Here is a 23,914-nt window from a genome sequence, read left to right on the forward strand (position 1 = left end):
AAATAAAAGATATAAACACCCTTTCATAAAAAACAATAATTCCAGTCTTAGCTGCCCCGATAAATAGGACCATTGTTACCCCTGTGGAATTTTACATATATTACCCAATAAGTATCTGCACCAATAGATGAACGAGATCTTTGAAATTTAATTAGTGGGGGAGTTAGACCGTGCCCTATCCTTATGCTTTAGCTGTAAATTGTCTGCATCCCATCTTTCCACTTGCTTCTCTATTTACTTCTAAAAAGGAGTTAATACCCATTATCGGTAAAAGAAAGGAGGGGGTAGATGGAAAGGGTCTTGGAATTGTTTTTCCTATCACGAATGTCATCTCATCTCTTTTTGAGTCCTCAAATTGGTGCATGATTCAAATTTTCAATAACTAGAATCAGGGTTAATCATTTGGTGAAAATCATAATGGTTTTGGTTTCTCAATCAAGTTACTGGCCTGAACAAAACCCAGCCAATGCTTGACCCTTTGCTAGTATATTTTGTCCTTGTCTTCAGTATAAACTATCTTTGCAATCTTAAATGAAATAAAAAGCACGGAAGCAAAGAAATGGTCATTCATTCATATTATCATTCAAAAGGTAAACGCCTATAGACAACAGTGTTATCAAAAGCGAAAAGCGCAAAAAAGCTCTAAGGTCAGTTGGCTTTAAGCGCAAAGCGCAAATAAAGCGTGGGCTTTAATGAAAAAAAGATACAAATATATATATGTTTAGTCCAAGATTGATAATAATAAGCATGAATAACAAATATATGGACAAAGAAATTGTAAAAATATTACGATAAAGTGAAATATCAATCATCTAGTGTCACCTCTCCAAGAGGCTCATTGGCAAGGAAAAGTATGTCTTAGAGCCTTGATGATGACATCAGCGCACATAAAGCGAGGCGAAGCGCTCAACATGTTTTGAGCCTCGCTTCAGGCTTAAGCGCGCCTTTGATAACACTTATAGACAAGTGCAAGTAAAACCTACCTTGTCATCTTCATCGCGTCCTTGCGATGGATCGAGTAAATATCATCCTCTTCCCACTCAGGCTCAACCGGTACAAATGTCATACTCCCCACTGCTCCATCAAAATGAAGTTTGTTCTCATGAGAAACACAGTTGCTTATTAGTTCTCGACTGTTGCTCTGAAGACACTTAGCAAGTGCATCGCTCAATTCGTCTAGATTCACGCTGTCTGTAGCAGCAAATTTACTAGTAGTCGTAAAAGAATCCCTATTACTAGACTTCACTCCTTTAGTATCCGTGTCTACTTCTTTAAGCTTTTGCATGGAGGGAGTATCTGCTTCTTTTGGAGTCAAGAATTTGTCAATATCAAATCCATTATCAGGAGATACCATTGCTTCCAACAATGTTAAGGCCGTACTGAAATCATTTACACCAGCCATGACATCCGCAATCAAGGTGTCATCAGCCCATGGATGGAATTCCTTGAGCTTTTGACACACCTCAAAAAAATCTCTTTCTTTGGTAAAGCCATCACTCTGGCTGAGACGAGAATTGCCAACTTGTATAAGATTTGCATCAGACCCTTTATAAGCCATTAAAGACGGAAAACTTACAGATGGTACCAGCACGGATGAAAAAGGCTTCTCTAACATTGCTCCAATGCTTTGAGATGGACCACTTAATGAAGTAGCAGGAACGGATAAGTGAGGGAAGGTTTCTCTTTCAGGCTCTGGCTCACGATCTTGTTGCTTCAGTCTCTCATTAAGGTCAAATGCAGCCCAACCAGAAGTCTTAGCCTTCCTCCCAGACATTTTCTTATGTAGAGGGCTTGTCACACTCAGTAGAAGCAGCCATTTTTAAGTTGACATAAAAAGCACTTAAATCATTTTAAGCGCCACACCACCACTTCTCCTTAATTCAAGCTTAAATTTCGCCTCCAGGTTTTGGGAAAAAAATGACAGCTTTACTGAAAGAGTTTAAACTGCAGAGAAAATTAAAACTTAAATTACAAACAAAAGCTAATACAAGAATATAAGGCTGGTTAAAAATTATTGTTTAACTTTGAAGGGTCCAAATTCATTCTAGACTCGGTCTACATTTTTTTCCTTTTTAATTCTATGGTTTAACAGCTAGCTTATGCGCACCTCGACCAATTTAACAAATAGCCTGCACAACCCACAAGGCCACAAGCATAGGTTGCCAACATAATCTTCCCCTTACGACCTTTTGTCAGTCGATCTTTATACAAATTAATTCTAGATCTTCAATCCCATTAAGACTTTATTTTGGTTCTCTAAGTTCTACAACCATACTTGAAGATCAAATATTTCAGTTTAAAGCAGTACAGTATTTACCTTTGCACTTATACATAGAAGTTAAAACCAATCATCTTTATAAAGCTTATCTCCTACAACAATCACCTCAGCAAAAACATTGGCTTTCTATATTTTCAGAACCTTTGCAGCATTAAGAAGCAGCAAAATCTAACCTTTAGCTAAAAATTTAGGAAAACTACAACTAACATATATTCCTGTTAGAAATCTTAACATCCTACAATAATCAACTTCAGTATTTTTTTTTCACTACTTTGAAACCTTGGCAGCAGTAAAATATTCAGCCTTGTCTGGTTCTCTTTTTTGGGGGTTGGAGATAAAATTAGTAAAAGTCCAATCTTTAGCTAAATTTTAGGACAACTATAACTAAGATATAATCCTGTTCGAAACCTTAACGTCCTACAATAATCCACCTTTAGTAACATTAGGGAGTATAATTTTTAACAACTTCAAAACCTTTGTATCACTCAAAAGCTGTAAAAATCCAACCATTTTTTTAGCAGTAAAAATCCACCCTTCAGCTAAAATTTAAGAAAAGCCACAAAGATCAATGGCCAACAATAATCATCTTCACTAAATTAATACTAATTTTTTACAACTTACAAAACCTATATACCATTAAGAAACAGCAAAACTCCAATCTTTCTATTGTTGTTTTGATAAAGCAGTAAATAATCCAACCTTTAGCTAATAGTTTAGGAAAAAAAACATATATAAGCAAGAATGAAGGGTAAACTAGTCAATATACCTTCAATTAATTGAAGGCTAAACATACTTAGTCAGATATCACAAGATCAAAATTAGAGTTTATCAATAATTGAGGGACTAAACAGTCCAACTCCAACCTTTAGCTAATTTAATTTAAGAAAAATAGTTGCAGTAAACATATATAAGCATGAACCAAGGGTGGTTAACTAGTCAATATACCTTCAATTAAAAGGTTAAATGTGCTTAGTCAGATATCACAAGATCAAAGTTAGACTATATCAATAATTGAGGGACTAAAAATGTTATTAAACCTAAACAGTTTGTTGATGACATGAGGTAAACCTAGCTCCTGTGCAATAGCTCTCAAATCACACAGGAGAGGTAAACCGCACTAGTCAAGCCCCGTGCGACGAGTTCGACCCAGAAGGCAAATCCCTTGCTGTCGTACGCAGGGCTATTAAACCTAAAGAGTAAATAATCCAACCTTTAACTAATTTAATTTAAGAAAAATAGTTGCAGTAAGCATATATAAGCATGATAAACTAGTCAATATACCTTCTTAGGAATACGAAAAAATCAGGAAAAACTGAACCGGAGATATCGTATCCAAGGAGTGAATAAAGAAATCGGAGATCGGTTGTTAACGGCGGATGAAAGGAATCTCCGGCAATCCATAAACGGTTTGTTAATTTTCCGATTGAATCTCCGGCGAGAAGAAAATAGGAGAGGAGAGAGACGAAGAAGAATATAATCAAATTGATAATTTATTATTCGGATAATATATAGTACTAGCATTTTTGGTCGTTATTTGGTAAATTATGATGTTAGTATGATATTAAGCATATTTAACCTTAAATCAATTGAAATTCGTGCTTTTGGTCCCTCTAGGTAAGAAATATGTAAAATTTAATTTTTTTTAAGAACTATATTACCGTCAAATATAATACTCTCTTCATCGCGATTTATACTAGGGTATGTGACTGAGCATAAAATTTAAGAAAGAAAGAGAAAGACTTTTGAATCTTATGATCTAAAATAAGTCAAAGTAGCTTTTGTGGGCTAAAAATATTTTTATTAGGGGTAAAATGAGAATTTTAGAGTTAAATTGTTGTTAGACATAGAGAAGTGTGTTCTTTTTTGGACTGCCTAAAAAAAAAGTGTCATATAAATTGAAACGAAGAGAGTTGCATTTTTGGTCCCGAAATTATAAGGATATTCTAATTTTGATCCCTGTTATATATGACGAAGCACATTTGAACTTCAATTAATCAAAAGTTATGCTTTTAGTCCATTTGTGTAAAATGTATGTTGTGTTTGAACTACTTTTAGAACTATATTAATGTCAATATAATTATGGAATAACAATATAAACTTAATATAACATGTGAGAAATTAAGTGACGAAACGATTAATAATTAATGTAAATTTATAAATATACACGAGTAATTGGATAAAAGATCCACATTTCAAACTTAGTCATTTATTATAAAGAATTAAAATTAAAATTTTAGTGTTATTCTCCCTTTTATTATTGTTTCCCTTGGAGTTGGACACCTAAAGAGTAAATAATCAAACCTTAACTAAGTTAATTTAAGAAAAATAGTTGCAGTAAACAGCGGTGGATGATGAAAGGAATCTCCGGAAATCCATAAACGGTCGGTTAATTTTCCGATTGAATCTCCGGCGACAAGAAAGAGAATTTGAAGGACGAAAAGAGAGAGAGAGAAGAAGAATTCTAGTATAATCAAAATTGATATTTTATTATTCGGATAATATTTAAATTATTTTTCAAATTGTAAAATCGCGATTAACAATACAAATTTAACATAACATATCGGTAAATAATAATTCATGCATCCAATTTGTACGATAGTGTTTGACTGAGAACAAAATTTAAGAAAGAAAGAAAAAGACTTTTGAATTTTGTAGATTAAAACAAGCCAAAGAAATTTATTACGGGTAAAATGAGAATTTAGAGCTAGATTTAGAAAATTTCATTTTCACGTGAAACCCAGAATTTGACATTGTGAATTCAACTCTTGGCCGAATAAAGAAATTTGTCATTTTTTGTTTAAGGGTAAAGATGGAAAAAACTAGTCAATACATGCATTGGTATCCTAAGGTGACACTTATTATGGGACAATTTTTTTAGGCTAAAGTGATGCTTATTATGAGACGGAGGGAGTAATAGTTAGCTATGCCACGTAGATTTCCCAATACTTTACGTTAAGTTCACAAACAGCGTCCATAAGGAGTGGTCTTGATTTTTTGGCCTCGCTTAATAAGTTTTTTAAAAAATAGCCCTCACTTCAGAAAATTCGCTACACAAGGCTTTTGTTGCCCATTCGGATTCCAGTATAAGGTGGGGACATAAATTATCACTATTTTTCTCAGAATACTAAACACACAAAACTCTGATTAGACCTTAGAAAAAAGACAAAAATGAGATTATTTTTTAAGACGGAAGCAAAATTAGACCAGAAGCCTAATGAAAAGTAAAGTTTGTCAATTTTGCACAATACAAGGTCAAATTTAATCCGTTGCAAATCAACAATAATGACAACTCAATCTCAAATAAGTTGAAATTGGCTATATAATAGCCTATTTGGTTAAAGTTCTAATATTAACTTATTTTGAAGAATATTTTTTTAAAAGCACTTTTAGCAAGGAGCAGTTTGTGTTGAGTCAATTAATTAAAAAAATATTTTTAAGTATCTATTAGTGTTTGGTCAAACTTTTAAAAAGTATTTCTAAGTTTATTTTTTCAAAAAAGTATTTTTCAAAGAAGTGCTTAAAGTTTTTTTTTTTTTTTAACTTTTAAATAATAGATTCTGCTACTTCTCCAAAATACTTATTTTCTCTCAAAAATTTAACCAAACAGAGTATAAATCCTCATCATTCCATTTAACCTCAAGTCAAACTATTAACACGTCAAACAAAAATAAAAGTCAAAATAAGTCAAATTTAATCACTTACAATTATTAACACATCAAACAAAAATAAAAGTCAAAATAAGTCAAATTTAATCACTTACAAAAAGAAAAAATATTTACATCTATGAGGTTTAGAGTGATGTGGTATCTTACAGGGTATTGGACCTTTACAAATCTTAATAAACTAAAGTCAAGAACATCAACCCCTAGACATCACATACAGAAAAACAAAAACAAACAAGCAGTTCAGATCTCTGGTCCATTCTTCATCAAAAAAACACCTTAAATATCCATATTATACTCCTCCTCCTCCTTCCTTTTACTCTTACATTTTCCATTTCCCCATTCATAGCTGCCGACACACAAGACAAATAAAATAAAAGGGATAAGGCAATTCTGAACTATACCAATTTCTACTGTACGCGCCTTACCTTTCAGGGTCTATTACCCCCCAAACTTATTTAAAACGGAATAATTACCCCCTAAATGCGTGCCCGAGGTCTCATATGGGAGAGTGACATACGCTCTCATTACCTTGCATGTGTATTTATTTGTTTTCTTTTTTTTTAATTTTTCAACTTACGTGTCAATTTTTTTAAAAATAAAAATAAAAAAGCTGAATTTTCATTTAAAAAAATGAGTTTTAAAACCGTCGTTTTTTTTTTAATTTGAAAATTTGTTTTTTTTAAAACCCATTTAAAAAAAAAAAACTGAAAACATTGATTAAAAAGCTGGATTTTCTTTTTAAAAAAAGGATTTTTAAAACCCTTTTTAAAAAAAAAAAATTGAAAATTTGTTTTTTTTTAAAACCCGTTTTTGAAAAAGAAAAAAAAACTGAAAAATGATTTTTTTTTTAAATATGGAAAAATGGATTTGTTAAAAATATGGAAAACTTGATTATTTTTTAAAATGTCTTAAAAATCTTGATTTCATTTTCTTAGGACACTTTTATTTTTCAAATAAAATCCGGAAAAATGTTTTTCTTACCAAAATGTGAAAAAAATTGAATTTTTATAAAATTTTGAAAAAATTAATTATTTTCTTAACATGTGGAAAACCCGTTTTTTAAAACTAAATGTGGAAGACTAGATTTATTTTCAAATTTTTAAAAAAATGCGGATTTTTAAGGAAAAAAAATTAAGTTTTCCTTTTTTATGTTTCTCACTCTCTCAAAGAGAGTGAAACACACGCTCTCTTTCTTGTCAGCGTTTAGGGGGTAATTATTCCGTTTTAAATAAGTTTAGGGGGTAATAGGGCGGGAAAGGTAAGGTGTGTCGTAAAGCAAATTCAGGGTATAGTTCGAGAGGGGTAATAGTGCCTTATCCCAAAATAAAAATCAAAGTCTTTGAAATCTGAATAATGGTTCTTCTATATCATTCTATACAACTCTTTCTTCTTAAACCCCTCTTCTATTTTCTCATCCTCACATTTTTTCTTGGTTTTTGAGCCCCACTTATCTTTCTGCAGTTCCAACAACCAAAAGAGCTTAAAGATTGCATTTTTCGCAAAAAAGACTGCTTTTTTGTCTCTCATTTATGGTGTTAAGTCAAAACTAGCCAATGTAAAAAAAAAGTACATCCCATATTAAAAAATCAAACAATATTCATGTAATTTTCAAAGTATCTCATTAAATCAATAATGATGGATTCATTGCCACATGCGTATCAACCCATTAGTGGGAGCAAATGAAATTATTATACAGCAAAAAACATGAACCTCATATTATTGTTTTTCTTCAAAAGGTTAAGTAGCCAAAGAATACAATTTTCTTTCTTTTTTTATATTAGCATGAGATGTAATTTAGATATTGAAATGTTATATTTGCTATTCCGTCATGTTATTTATTTGTTATGTTTACTAAAATAGATATACTTAAAATACTTATATTTTAAAATAAGATAGAATTTAATTACTTTTTCATTTTTTTCCTTACTCTAATAAATGTGAAAAGAGATTAATGTCATAAAAGAAAAATAATATTAAATGGAGATCCAATAATTAATAAGGTAAATTAGTGAAATTATAATTCTAATTGACGTTTCCTTAAAAAATCATGCAAAAGACAACATGACAAGTAAAATGAACTAAACCAAAAGTATTTACCAAAAATTAAAAAATAGTAATTCTTTATTTAAATAGAAAATCAAATTTCTACTTTGTTTCATTTTAAACATGTAAAATTAATATAATAATTTGAATTAGAATTAACCAAATCAAAATTTGATAAAAAATAATAGGTATTGTTTAGGGCCAATCTACATACATTAACAATAGAATATTTTATACTTTTAAATTAATCGAATTAAAATTCAAAGTATCAACTGATGCTTAAATATTGCTATTGTTTTATCGCAAAAAGACGAAAATAATTTCCTTTTAAATAAGTCTTCTCTTTTAAAAAGTATTAATAAATTTTTGTCAACTTTATATTCGTGACAAACGCTAATATAATAAAGTTTTGGATACGGAGCACAAACTATAATGTTATATTAATCATGTTTTGAACATGATATATATATATATATATATATATATGTATATATTACTTTACTACTATATAGAAGAGCCGGTTTATAACTAAGATCGTCATCCGTCCTTTGGTTCCACTTTTTTATTTAAGGGCAAAAAAATGACATTTTATATTTTATATTACCAACTCTTCTAAAAAGTAGATAGAAATACTTTATTATATTTCTATTTTTCTACTATATAGAAGCATCGATTTACCCATGCTTCATCGTCAGTCACTCTTAAAAAAAAATAAAAAAAATAAGGTGGACCCCATACTAAAAACGTCAAGCAATATTAAAAAAAAAAAAGAAAAAAAGTGGACCCCACCCTCTCGAAACTCATGAAAAAAAAAAAGTGAACCCCATATTAAAAAATAAACAATGTCAAAAAAAAAAAAAAAAAACGTGCACCCCATATATTAAAAAATCAAACAATATTCATGTAATTCCCAAAGTATCCCCATCAAGTCAATAATAGTGAATTCATTGCCACATGTGTATCAACTCATTAGTGAGAGCAAATGAAATTATTACACAGCAAAAAACATGGATCCCATATTATTATTTTTCTTCAAAAGGTTAAGTAGGCAAATACATACAATTTCCTTTATTTTCTTATATTAGCCTGAGATCTAATCTAGTTATTTAATTGCCGTATTTGCTATTGCGCCATGTCATTTATTTGTTATGTTTACTAAAATAAATATACTTCAAATATTTATATTTTAAAATAAGATATAATTTAATTACTTTTTCATTTTTATTATTACTCTAATAAATGTGAAAAGAGATTAATATCAAATGGAGATCAAATAATGCATAAGGTAAATTAGTCAAATTATAATTCTAATTCACGTTTCCTTAAAAAACTATGCAAAAGACAACATGACAAGTAAAATGATCTAAACCGAGAATATTTACCAAAAATTAAAAAATAGTATTTCTTCGTTTAAATAGAAAATCAATTTCTATTTTGTTTCGTTTTAAACATGTAAAATTAATTTAATAATTTGAATTTGAATTAGAATTATCCAAATCAAAATTTGATAAAAAATAATAAGTATTTTACACTTTCAAATTAATCGAACTAAAATTGAAAGTATCAACTGATGCTTAAATATTGCTATTGTTCTATCTCAAAGAGAGGAAAATAGTTTCCTTTTAAACAAGTCTTCTCTTTTAAAAAGTATTAATAAATTTCTCCCGACTTTGTATTCATAGCAAATACGAATATAATAAAGTTTTAGATACGGAGCACAAACTACAATATTATATTAATCGTGTTTTGAACATAGTATATATATATATATATATATTATCACTATCCAAACACAACTACATACACATAGATACACTATAATCCAAAGTGCGCACGGGCATAGGCCATCTAGTCAACTATACACCCTACGACCCTGCCCATTAAGCACCTTTTGGTTCTCCTCCATGCAATACTACTATCTTTCATTATTATTATTATTATTATTATTATTATTATTGTTGTTGTTGTTGTTGTTACCACGGAAGAGTATATATTTTTATATACTTCCTATATCTCAATTTATGTGATACATTTTTCATTTTAGTTCGTTAAAAAAAGAATGCCATTTTTGGTGCAAGTGAGTGGGGGCGGATGTAGCTTGATGTTACGGGATTCATCTGAACCATACTTTCTAGACGAAGCATTAATATATTTGTAAAAGTTTATTAAATTTATAATAAATAGTAGATATGAACCTATAACTTTAAGAATGTCAAAGGTTTAACGCAGAAAACCTTAAAGGTTTGAACCCTATCCGCCTATGAGTGAGTAAGTGGAAATTTCTTATTTTTCGGTAAAGGGCCAAAAATACCCCTAATGCATAAAAAATGCTTTAAAATGCCCTTTTTCCACCTTTTGGTCTAAAAATATCCCGAATCTTTATTTTTGGCTCGAGAATCCCCTACTTCCATCTTTTGATCTAGCAATATCCTCAACATTCGTTTTTAGCTGAAGGATACCCCTCAAACTACAACTATGACTCTCTGATGTGCTAAAGGCCGTTGTCTACTTTTTATAATTTTGATCTCTTTTTCACTAATCTTATTCGTCATGCTTTTTCTTAGTTCTCAACATAACACCACCACCGCCAACAACAACATACCCAGTGTAATCCTACAAGTGGAATTTGGGAAGGGTATATGCACACCTTATCTCACTTTGGGAGGTAGAGAGACTGTTTTCGATATACCATCGACTCAAGGACAAGCATATAAAAGCAGATCGATGAAATAGAAAATAATGGAAGTGAAGCAATCACGACAAGGAACTATTAAAAAAAACATATCAAAGCCTCCAGAAAAGAGAACAGTAACTACAACAAAATAATACATATAATAAAAGTTGTGTAATGCACAAACAAGAGTAGATATTTATCGATTCATATTTACAGAAAGGTTGTACTACTTTTTCTATTCTATTTTACGTTCAATTTATAGTATTCTTTTGATTATGACTTTTCAAACAATTTATATATGGTTTGAACGATGAAAACGCGATTTGTAGTACCTTTGTATAACATTTTTACAGTGATTTTAAGGGGGAAAAATAACGTCCGAATTTAAATTGAAAATTATATGTATTGACTATTAAATATATTGTCAAGAAATAAGAAAACAAATTCTTAGTTTTGACAGGCATAGATCTCTCTACAATTTCAACTTCCCGTAAAGAAAAGATTGTTTAAGTTTTGATTCAAAGTTTACACAAAAATTAATAAACGAATGCGAGAAATAGTTTGAGTTTGAGGAATTGACTTATGACTAAAATTTGAAAGGAGTGTATTTGTGAATCAGTTTCCAAATAAGAAAATTTTGGCTCCTTTCATTTTTTTGTCATAAAGTTTTCGAAGCGTGTCTATATCACTAATTCACTATATGTCTGATGAAAAATAAATTTTCTATTTTTGGCTCCTTTCATTTTTTTATTCACCTACTTTTACTATTTTCTCCATCCCAATTTATTTGATAGTGTGTTGAGTTTAGAGTTTCAAATGATCAGTTATCCTTTGATCATTCCAAATTATGTCTCCAACCTATTTTTGGACCAAGATCTATATTTTGGCCTTTTAAAAAAATTAAAAAATTACCCCAAACTTTTGTATTTTATAAAAAGTCTCCGTCTATTTATGACCCAACTAATCTGTATCTACCATATTTCCCCCATTAATCAAGATTACATCAAAAGATAAGTTGAAGCTATCTCCTAAGTCCGACGCAGTCACTATTGTTTTAATCCCAAAAATTATGTCACTGCTTGTAATGTCCAATAACTAAGTATCGAGTTCCGATCCATATCCAAAGACATCTCACATTTGCATAAATTGAAATGCAGAAAACAATACTATTCAACCCCAAAATTACAAAAATTGAGATGTATTCAACAAGAAAATTAGTAAAATAAGAGTACAGAAACCAAATTCAACAACAAAATTAAAACACATAGGAATAATTTGGGTTTAGCAAGTATGTTTGTTTGATATGATTGGGTATTCTTAATAATTTTAGAACTTATAGGTATAAGTCATGTTTCATGTTTTTCTTAAAAAAAATGAATTATCTTTTGAAAAATTATGGCCAAAACACATTTTCAAAATATGAAAACTTCATCCAAATTAAAATTTTCAAATTATTTTTGGGAATCTATGCCAAATGCTAGCTTAGACTCTCGTCACTGATTTACCATTATTTTTAAATATACTCATTGTAATACTTTTGATTCAAATGTACCCCTTCCTTTATACTTTCAGTCTAAATATATTCCTCCCCTTATACTTTGGCATTGATTTACCATTATTTTTAATGGAATGACATTTGTCAACTCAGAAATAAAAAGACCCGCCTCAATTTCTTTTACCCACTATCCGACCCAATTTCAAAGTAAAGAAATTCACGTTCATCTTCAACTACCACATCGAGGAAAATAATTACCTTTAGAAAGCACAGTGCCTGCAGGTGTAGGTTAACCTATTATTAAAAAAATCAATAAGACGCAAAACCATACGGAATTGGTATAATTTGGAACTTAAACAATATGCAGGAGATAATATCCGAAATATATTGAAACTTGATTGAAATTAGAAGCCATGCTCAAAATTCCTAACCCTTTTGAATGATGAAGTTAGTGCTCTTTGAGAAAGAATCAAATTGTATAAATATTGTTTTCCGAATAGAAAGCCAAAGCGAATAGGTATAGGTATTAGAAGTCCAAACAAATTAACGTTAGTCAATATTTTAGCCAAATTCGTAGTGTACTATTTTTTAGGGATAAAAAATTTAAGGATATAATAGTCGTTCAGTATTTAAAGAATATTTTGATCAATCAACATTTATATTCATGCTTTTAAAATAATATAAATAGATATATATATAGACAAATAGATAATTAATCCATGTATTATTAATCCCTCCATAACCCTAACAAGCTACCCCCTAATTCAATAATGGAAAAAGTTCGTTCTTTTGAAGTGGTTTTGCCATTGCTGGCGCTGGGAGGAGTGGCCCTTTGGATAAATTATTACTACAGGAAAAGACCAACAATAAGTAGAGGCCAACAAGAGGCAGCAGAGGTATGTGCGAATTCATACTTTTTAACAGCTTGTTTGGATGGTTGTTACGTATAGTTTCATATTGTACTATATTATTTTGGGGTATCCAACATCTTGATAGATTGTATACTTACAATATTATAAAGAAAAAAATTCGTTCTTATGAAAAAAAGGAACTTTTCGTCGTTAAATAATGATAGATTTAACAATACGATATAATAAAATTTAAGTAACAATTAAAATAAATATTATATTTAAAGTAACAATACAATACAACGCAATAGGGGTAGCTAAACCATCCAAACAAGCTGTAACTATAATATATAAATGTTGTTGTTAAAGAAGATTTTTGTTGGTGCTTTAGGTTGATGATGCAAAGGAGGATTATTTCAGTCAGCTACCAGATGATGTTTTGTTTTCCATTCTTGCAAATCTGACAGTATGTGAGGCTGCTAGGACGACCATTTTATCGACAAAGTGGAAATATATATTTTACCTAGGCGTTGAAAGATTAGACCTCTCATTTTCTCGCTTTGTTTCTTACCCCATTTCTTACCCCATCAAAGACTTCAGCAAGTTCTTTAAATTTTCTGTTGAGATTCTCTCTCAAGCATCCTCATTGAAACAATTGACTTTGTCCAATTGCATTGTGCTATCAAGTCCCAACATCCGTTTTAATTCCCTCACGACCCTTGTTTTGAATGGTGTTCTGTTAGCAAGCGGACATCTAGAGGGTATTCTGTCCTCATGTTCGAAACTTAAGCAGTTAATTATTGAGAATTGTAGACTTCCTTATAAGCTACGACTCACTAGTACAGTAACAAGTATTGTTATTTGGGATTGTGACGGAGTGAAAGAGATTGATCTTCATGCTGCAGATCTTCATACGCTTGAGTTTACTATGAATAATTACAACAATGTAAGATTCTTATTCTCATTTGTTCCCATGCTGGAAAATGTAATTGATAACGTCCAAATACACTCCTCAAAGAGAAAGTGTACGCGGTCGTATGCAATATATTTACCCAACTATGAGTCGGGGTCGAATCCCACAGAGAACAATATATAGGCGATTAAGAAAAGTATGAAATTTTCACTAACTAAGCTAAAGCCAAACGATGGATAATATTTTGGGTTTTTGAGAAAGATTATGACTAATGCAAAAATATAAACTAACCTAGAAAGCGATAAAATGATCAATGGCCACAAGTTCGGATACAAGGAAATTACACTCAAGTAACGATCCAATGTATTTTATGATATCACAACTAAGAGCGGGTTTATGTTAATAGATAATGATTTCTAAAATCTCATTGAAAGTTTTCCAACCAAATCAATGAATTTCACTCTAAGCTTTTCAAGCCTTAGAGTGTGATATTAAGACAATCAATTTAACCTCAAGTAACTATCCTCTTCCGAGCTCAAGTTATTAGATGGATTTAATGACCCAAATTCTTGTTAATCAATCTTTCCCAACCTAGATTTCCTCTTCCAAGCTCAATCTAAGTAAATGGGTGAGTCCTAGGGTTAGCTAATCCCTTTGGAAACATTCAAGAACGAGATTAATTAAATCAACAAAGACCCACTTCAATAGCAATAAGAATCATTCAATACATAAGCACAACAAGAGTTTCAATCCAACACTTTAATCATAGAATATTTCCATAAACAAGATTCAAGTGAAGAAAGTAAATACTACACACTTAGATATACAACACAAAACAAGGAATTGAAGAAAGGATTAAGAAATATCTCATTGAAGTTCTTCCAATCTTCTCCTCCAAAGTGTAGAGAAACCTAGCCTCCAAAACTTGCAAAATGACCAAAGATGATAATGTTTTGCCCTAGCCTCTCTTTTGTAGCTTCCCCCCATTTTTCCAAGTCCCAAAGAATGACAAAATATGCCCCAACTTTCAGTTTTTGCAGTTCTGCCCGTTTTTTGCAGTTCTGTCCCGTTTTTGCAAAACTGTCCACTTTTGACAGTTTTGCAAAAATGTCCAGTTTGGCCTCTTTTTGACTTTCCTTTCACTTGGTTTCTTCCGATCACTTCTATATCACATGAAGCTGAATAGAGCACCAATATCTCATAAATCAGCCGAGGTGCAGCATCTGCGACAAAGGATGCGACTCGCAGGTTCCACATGCGAGTCGCATGTGGTGTCGCATGTGTTGCATCATTGTCTTATTCTATTTGGCCATCCTCTGTCAACAGATGCTGCACCACCTGCGACTCGCATGCAGTACCTGCGATTCGCAGGTGGTGCTCTGGTTCATTTCAGCTATCTTGGCTTGTTTTGCTCTATTTTGTTCCATTTTGGTCCATTTTGATCCATTTTGCTCTTTTATGCTCTCCGGGCATCTTTTCCTACAAAACAACATAAAACACACAAAAAGTAACAACAAAAGTGCTTAAAGAGTCACAAAAACTTAAGGAATTAGCATCGAATATCGCGTAATTTCACGACTCATCAGTAATCCTTTTTCCTGGGGGACTCGCTTCACTTTCATACATATTTGGTGATTTTGCAAGAGATTTACCTGATCAAGTTAAATCTTTAACCGCCAAATGTTTTCCTCATAAGGTATTAATCTAACTTTGTCTTGTCTTCTCAAAGTTTTCAGTATATATTTTCTTTTTGATGACCTTTCCCCCATTATATTCTTCATTTCAGTCGAACTACTTCCCAACAGAGACGAAGATGTTCAGAAACCTTAGGACATTAAGCTTGATACTTATGATCATGGATGACTCTTTTGAGTTTGAGATGGTCAAACTATCCCCAATCTTGGGTACTTGTCCTCTTCTTCAATATTTGAGTTTCGTGGTGAGTTATCCATATTCATAATCTTCTTCTATTCATTATTTGTATATTCTTTGCTGATGGATGTGAAATTTCTGGTCTTCTGCATAAACAGGCACTTACGTTTTTGAACTTAGAGGCTATTTGTTTAGTGGTAAACTAGGGATAATGGTGAACTTGAATTGCTACATCGATGCAAAGTTGACGATAGAAATATCATGTTGTGTTAAGAGGTCACAACTATAAGACGATATGTTTTAATGATCTAACTTGAAATTCTAGAAATACACAATTTTTGACTAAGTACAGATATCTTATTCACAAGTAAAATCCACTTGGTCTTTTCAGAAGTACTCTGATAATGTGAAAGAGCATGAATTTTATAATAAGTTGTAGATAGTGCAGTTCTTTTGATTGGTAAAATTGTATAGCACTTTATGAAGTATGCCTAACCCCAGATAACTTGATGAGGACAAAACTTCACTTAGCCAACAGATGCTACACGCGCAAGCAGAATGTAGTATCTACCAGACATCTTCTACTTCACTGCCCAGTAACAACAGACTTATGGAACATGTTTTTGTCTCTTTTCGGACTGAGCTGCGTAACGCCTGGAGAGCATAAAGGAAGCCTATGTGAGCTCGAATAACAGGAAAGTTGGTAAATCCATCAAAAGAATCTATGTGAGCTAGGATAACGGGAAAGTTGGTAAATCCATCAAAAGAATCTGGAAACTAACCCCTTTTTGTATCCTTTGGTGTGCTTGGAATGAAAGAAACAGTAGATGTTTTGATAGAATAGCAACTCCAACCACTCTCTTAAGGCTAGATGTCTTTTTATTTTTGTACAGCTAGAGTACCCTGATCCCTGTAAACTCCCCTGGCCATTTTTTGGACTTCATTAGCTCCTTAACCATAGTATAGGATGCACTATATTGAAGCTAACAAATCTTTTGGGTTTTCTTCCTATTGTATTTTTGCATCTTCCTGATGCCATTAATGATATCACTTACTTCATTAAAAAAAAACAATCTTTTAGTTGCTGAAAATTTCGTTAAAATGACATTCAATAACAAAGTGTCACATCAGTTTAGTTGGAACAGTGCAAAGTCTTCAAGATCAATTGCAAAGACTTGCAAACTGTATGTTGTCATATAAGCAGGAGATGTTAAACGTTGCTTTAGAAACTACAGAAAGGTCCAACCTTACTGGTAGCTGAATCAAACGCTTAATAAAATTGATTTAGTTGAAACACCTTTTCTTCAATTTGATGTGATCCGCGGCGCATTCAACTGAGTATATTCCTTATAGCCCACTGTTAGTTCAGTTTAGCTTTGCTTAACTAATAAGTCGTAGTTGTAAGCAGTGTGTTGATCTCATTCTCATTGTGATCTCATGTATCAAGAGATTGGGGAGTAAAGGATGAAAGAGGAAGTAGAAGGGCTCCTTTATCTCCTACATGTCACACTGAACTAAAACAAGTTACATTCAATGGATTTGCTGGAACAGAATCAGAGATGGAATTTGTTCTTTATATTATGAGAAGTGCAATAGTACTTGAGCAAATGTTTCTCAGCCCCCGGTACAAGTATTCTCGTTTTGTGCCACGGGAAGATTCGATTGCTTCACTTGATCAAAGAAAACGCAACTCAATCAAACAAAAACTACATGGACAAGCTATCTCGAGGAAAGCTGTGGTGATCATCCAATAGGTTATTGTACAAATATGCTATGTTAGAGCTTTGTAGTCATCAGTGGTTGGTAAATTGGTAGAGCTTATGATAGGAGTGCCTACTTATTTGTTATTGCTATACAAAAACAGAAAAATGTATTGTCTGCTTGAGCTGCGTTAATTTTTCTTAGAATGGAGCAATTATGTGATAACTCCATTGCTTCACTCATTTTCTTGTTCATTTAGACAGTTTCTGGTTTGGTATGTCAACTGTCAAGCATCCTTTATTGTGTCTTGAAAGTTATTGGTTCATAACAATCACTATTCATTATATGTAAGAACCGAATTAAACTATTTTATTCCACCAAATAAATTTCATATTTGATCACTTTGGAGTTTTAGATTTCTTTGGTACTATATAACAACGCCGCCATAAAGGGACCCCAATTTGTTCGGGATTGAGGCATAATTATTATTGTTGACTGTATATTTAGTCTTAATTCTTTATTGATGGTTGTTTCAGACGCCTTTGGTACTTCGATATAGCGGTTTCAACTTCATCTTGGTTGTGTAAGGTACATGACAACTTAAAAATTGATCTGATCATTATTCACGACCCATTGACCATATATCCACCAAAGCATGGGTGATGTTGACATAGTTTGTCTTTACTTTAGATCATTTTCTCTTCTACACATACTCGAACAACTCGTTGATCTTTATCAACAAATTGCCTATTGCAGGGAAAGATTATCTTGTTGATACAGGTTATGTTAATATGGATGGATTTATTGCTCCATTTCCAGGAATTCGGTATCATCTTCCTGAATATCGGGGTGCTAATCTATTACCTAGAAACACAAATGAGTTATTTAACCAACGGCATGCATCACTTAGAAATGCCATTTAGAAATCTTTTGATGCGCTGAAAACAAGATTTCCAATCCTCAAACTTGCTCCTCAATATGCTTTTCACACACAGAGGTACATTGTTATAGCTGCATTTGTTATTCTCAATCACATCCGGCGTGAGGACAAGAGTGATTGGTTGTTTAAAGAAATTGAAGGAAGATATGTAGAAGAGTTGCTTGATTTAGATGAGAATACTGATCCACACTTGGCTTTTCGGATACAAGAACAGAGTGCCTCCGCGTTTAGAGATTTCATTACAGCAGCAACGTGGAATGACTTTATCAATAAATGCGAAGAGTGGTGAATCATGCTTCTTGGAGAAAAGTTATATCCCATATTCACAATCTACTTTTTTTTTGTTCTGTAATTTATGACGGGGTGTCTGGGCCAGCTTGCGGCGCACCTGGACTAATTGCACTAGGTACGTGTTGCGTCCCACCAGCACAGGTAATCGGGGATAATCTAATTTAGAACCTTATATGTAAGATACTAGATGCTGAATGTTTGGACCTGACTAGATTCTTGGATATAATATCAGCGGGAAAAGGTAGGTTTGGTGCATGCCATAGGGAGAAGCATTCATCTTTTGCTTTGTAATAGTAAGTTGTAATAGCTAGCATTGATCATCCAACTTGAGAATCATCCTCTTTTCCTCTTTTGTGCTAGAATTATGAGATGTCATTTGTTTCTGCCATCAATTATGTATTGATGATAGTATCTTTTAACATTGTCAACCTGGATAATAGCAAACAAGTTTTTACTTTTAAAAAGTGTTGTTTATTGGTGCTATTGGTTTGAATCATGGCCTTTCTTGTTTCTGGCCCTTTTTGCAGTTTATGTGCAAACTTCCAACATATTTTAGCTAACCTTAAGCTATGTTACTCGGACTTTCCAAAAATGATGCCGCAAACGTATAGGATCCTCCAAAAAATGCACTAATTTTGGAGGATCCGACAAGCATTGAATGGCTTTTTTGTAGAGTTTGAGCAACATCATTTTTAAGGCATACATGTTTTGAGTGGCTTCTAAAAGGATGCTTCATATTGGGTAAACCTCTTGCTTGTGTTTGAACATCAGGAAATGGGACAACAAAATGTCTCTTCTTGTGTGTTTTATGGAAGAAAATTTTAACTAAACTGAGTACACTTCTTTTTCCATCTTTACATACTGATTCTGCATGTTGTAAGACCATATGGGATTTAAGATCTACTGTGATTAAATACGGATTCTGCATTTTGTAAGACCATATGGAATTTAAGATCTACTGTGATTAAACGGAAAGTAAAACTTGAAAATCATCAAGGAAAGAAAAATGAAAGAAAGAAAGGAAAAACAAAGAATCTGGAGGAAGAATTCAACATAGGCATAATGCTTACATGCATAACATTGTTCATGACTTCAACAATTTAGATTTTAATCAGTATCAATTCCAGTACATCTTTGTCTAGATAAACTATATCCAAAACCTATACATATCCATACTAAGCAGGTCCAGACCTTAATATCTTTGTTTTGATGCTCTAACAGAAACAACATCAGGATAGCAAAAAACTAAAGCATAAGAGACAACAAGTAGTAGTAGAAAACTAAGGATAAGAAATATGCGAATACTAAAATAAGAATGGATTTCCAAAAAAAAGAAAGGGAAATACTACTAATCTTTCTGCTTTACTACTGGTATGTCTCTTTGCCACCCCTCACACACCTCCTCACCGGAGCGTTTGTGCCTCCTCTGGACATGTCCGACTCTCTATATTCTCCCATTTAAGCAATCCCCTAAAGTATCGAGAATATTTCCAATTTAATCCCCATTAATTCATCATTCATCAACAACCACAGTTACAACAATGAAATCCACATCAATTTCAGATTTCAGAACTTTCTCGAGTCTTCCATCAGGGCGAACTCCACTCTCACCTCACTGGCTAGTAGCTCCTTTTATTAGAATTAATAGTACAACCTCTGTTTGTTTTTTTTTCTGGATACAGTGATAATAAGGAATATTTTCGTCTAATAATATTCATGTTAACTTATTAATCTTATTTTAGATAAATTTCTTGTTAACCTTAACTACATATAAATGAATGAAAACACTCCGATTTTTTTCGTCTAAAATTTGAGTCGAAAGTATATAACTAAAATAATTTATTAGGAGTTAGAATTGTTCAATTGATATAAGGAATATAGCTTTTCAGTTAGCTCTAATAATATTATGATGTTCAGTTACTTATCTAATAGATGAATGAAAATAACATTTTTTTATGATGTTAACTTAATTACCTAAAAGGTGAATTGAAATGATATACTTTACATGGCTAACTTTAGTTAGCTAACAGACGAACGGAAACACACCCTAAATTTACAAATGAAAATGATATATTTACCGCGATTAACTTTAATTAGCTAATAGACGAATAAAAACACAATCAAAATTATATATTTTTTATGGGATTAACTTTAATTAGCTAATAGACGAATGAAAACACGCGCTGAATTTACCGAAAGTATTTAATTGGAACAATTTATTAGGAGTTATTTGTTCAAATGATATAAGGCTAGGCCTACTTTTGAGTTGTTCAATTGATATAAAGTTGAAATTTCATTCATCATTCATCAACAATCACAGTATTTTTTTATTTTATCTTTAATATTAATTATTTATTTTTAAATTATATTTTTTAAATCTATTGGTACTATACATCAATTATTACGGATATTATAGCAAAATTTATACTTTATTTATTAATTTTAATGGGCGTGCAAAGTTAAAAATGGATAAAGGGACTATTAATGTAGATCGCCGTTGAAGACTGCTCTCTATGTTCTCCCATAATTGCATAAGCAGTCCCCCAAAACTTGTCCGAATATTTCAATTAGGCACTTCAACTAAGAGCATTGACCTATTAAACACCTGAATTATACTCAAAATGTGTCAATTGAATCCCCATTAGTTCATCAACCACCGTTACAACAATGAAATCCGCATGTTGTTGTTTGAACTTTCTCGAATCTTCCGTCTTTCCACTTTTATCGGCGCGTACCTGAAACGCTCCATTTACTACCGGAAAGAGTAGGTAGCAGTACTAGTAGCAAAGCTAGAAGTACAACTAAAACCTTCATTGGTTATACTATCTCTGCTAGCTATGGTGATAATAAGGAATATACTTCTCCAGCGAAGGCATTAAGGAAGGTTCTAGAATCACCGGGAATTCATCAAGGTCCAGCTTGTTTTGATGCTCTTAGTGCTAAGCTTGTTGAGCGAGCTGGATTTGATTTCTGCTTTACTACTGGTATGTCTCTTTGTACTGTTCTTTTCGTCCTAACTTTCCTTTTTGGTCTGCATACTGTTTTGTCGTTGGCTAGTAGTAGAATTAATAGTTTTTTTTTTTTTTTTTTGTTGGATCAGTATTATTCGCATGTTTCGTGTTCTTAATTTTCTATTACTATTTGCTGTCTCTTCTGCTTTAGTTTTCTTGCTATCCTGATGATTGTTCATGCTTTACTTGAGCCGAGAGGTCTATCGAAACAACCTCTCTACCCTACAAAGGTAGAGATAAGTCTGCGTATACTCTACCCTCCCCAGACCTCACTTGTGGGATTACACTGGGTAATGGGTATGTTGTTGTTGTATACTGTTTTGTTGTAGTTACTGTTTCTTTTTTCGTATTTGACTTGCTTTGTTATTGCATTATTCGATGTTGCGGGATCACACTAGCCTTTATTTAGTAAGTTTTCAAATTCCGACAATCTATATGTCAAGTCTAAGATCACACAATATTTAAAGGACTACGCAAAATTTTAATTTATCAGACCACAAGATTCAAAAGTGTCTATTTGTTTCTCAAACTTCGTGCCAAGTCAAACTGAGACACTTAAATAGGGAAGGAGTATGTTTAAAGTCCTTTTTTTTCTTTTACCTATTTGGTTGTCTCGATTTGTATATTCACTAAGAGAGTTCAAAATATCAAGAAGTAAACCATAAAGAAGCCAAAGGGGGTTCAACATCTACTATATATACATAACAAATAATTTTCACTATATATACAAAGTAACAAATAATTTGTCATTCAATAGACCATGCTTTAGTTTCAAACTAGTTGCGATAGGCTATAAAGAGAAACTTACATAAATATACCCTTCGGCCATCTAGTTTACCAAACATGGCCGAAGTATACACTACCTATACACTTCGGCTGTATAGGTAGTGTATAGTTAGGTATAGTTATGTATAGTATATGTATAGGTAAGTATAGTCTATGTATATGTATATGTATATTTTGTATAAATTATAAACTACCTATAACACTCTGTACATATGTTGTAAACTAGATGACTCAATGGTATTTGGCTGAAATTTTCCCATGTCTCTTTGTACTACTGTATGTTTAAACCCTTTTTTGCTTTTACCTATTTGATTGTCTCGATTTGAATACTCCTTGGAGGAATGTCATTCAATCGACCTTGCTTTAGTTTCAAAGTAGTTGCGATCGGCTATAAAAATCACTGTGTAAATTCAGAGGATTCATGGTAATTTAACTATTTGTGAGCTAGCTGTTGACGTACTACAATGGTCCTACTTTATCCGGGTTTGGGACTGGCTATGGTTGTGGAGCTCTCACAGGGAGTGGGGTTTCAGGAGGAATTTGAACAAAAATAAAAAATAAAAAAAAATAAAATGAAAAACTTTGATCAAATATGCAAAAGAATGTGCATAATTGATTGTTGCAGTGGTGCTGCAATTTAACGTTAGTATCAGTATAACTATTGGAAATGATATTGACTGTTCCGTTTGCTTGATACATACTCAAGAATAGTGTGATCAGCTAAATTTAGAGTGCTGGATCTATTAACGTGTAAAAGGGAATCCGATTTTCACCACTCTGATTAGTGGTAGCCTATTCAATCCAAAAAAAAGTGTTAGCCTATGCGACACTGAAGACTCCAAAGGAGGAGACGCGATGTCGTGTCAGATAGGACAGTTGAGATATTAACGTGTAAAAAACAATTCAATATTCACCATCTCTGAACTGGATAAAAGCATAATGAAGGTGCAAATTTGTGTTGGCCTATGGAAAGCTGAAGATTCGAAAGGAGGAGGCGCCATGTTGCGTCAGATGGGACACTTGCAACCTGATTTGTGGGAATAGATAAAAGTGATGGATTTGGTGTTATCAGCCTATTGTATTGGTAATGTTGATGTTAATATGACTATCTTGTTCGGACCACTATGAAAGGAATATTATGACCTCTTGGCTGCAGAGCGATTTTCTGACATCTTTCAAAGCGGACATGCATTTCTCATGATAGAGATGAGCGGATACCAACTGAAAGTCAGTACTTCACTACAATTTTTTCCCTCATGTTGAATTCATGAAAAATCTGTGGCAAATTTTCTTGTTCACATGGGAATTTAGTTTTCATTTGTTTAGGTTGATGGAACTTTTTCCAGTAAGGAATAACTCAAGTTGTTTGTCCATACTCAAGCAACTTAATTGAAAAA

General features: G+C 32.3%; 2 protein-coding genes across 2 annotated transcripts; one reads left to right on the top strand and one right to left on the bottom strand.

Annotated features, from left to right (window-relative positions):
- Positions 1-958: 958 nt before the first annotated feature.
- On the bottom strand, positions 959-3,740 carry LOC132067995 (uncharacterized). The gene is made up of 2 exons (XM_059461446.1): positions 3,560-3,740; positions 959-1,944 (listed from the first exon to the last, which is right to left on the bottom strand). The coding sequence occupies exon 2, from the start codon at positions 1,772-1,774 to the stop codon at positions 980-982; it is 795 nt and encodes a 264-aa protein (XP_059317429.1). The 5' UTR covers positions 1,775-1,944; positions 3,560-3,740; the 3' UTR covers positions 959-979.
- An 8,820-nt stretch (positions 3,741-12,560) lies between these two features.
- Positions 12,561-19,139, top strand: LOC132067996 (uncharacterized). The gene is made up of 5 exons (XM_059461448.1): positions 12,561-13,051; positions 13,395-13,949; positions 15,703-18,077; positions 18,246-18,493; positions 18,639-19,139. The coding sequence occupies exons 1-3, from the start codon at positions 12,926-12,928 to the stop codon at positions 15,874-15,876; spliced, it is 855 nt and encodes a 284-aa protein (XP_059317431.1). The 5' UTR covers positions 12,561-12,925; the 3' UTR covers positions 15,877-18,077; positions 18,246-18,493; positions 18,639-19,139.
- Positions 19,140-23,914: the final 4,775 nt, after the last annotated feature.

Source organism: Lycium ferocissimum, chromosome 8 (genome assembly GCF_029784015.1).
Source record: "Lycium ferocissimum isolate CSIRO_LF1 chromosome 8, AGI_CSIRO_Lferr_CH_V1, whole genome shotgun sequence".
In the NCBI taxonomy this organism is placed as follows: domain Eukaryota; kingdom Viridiplantae; phylum Streptophyta; class Magnoliopsida; order Solanales; family Solanaceae; genus Lycium; species Lycium ferocissimum.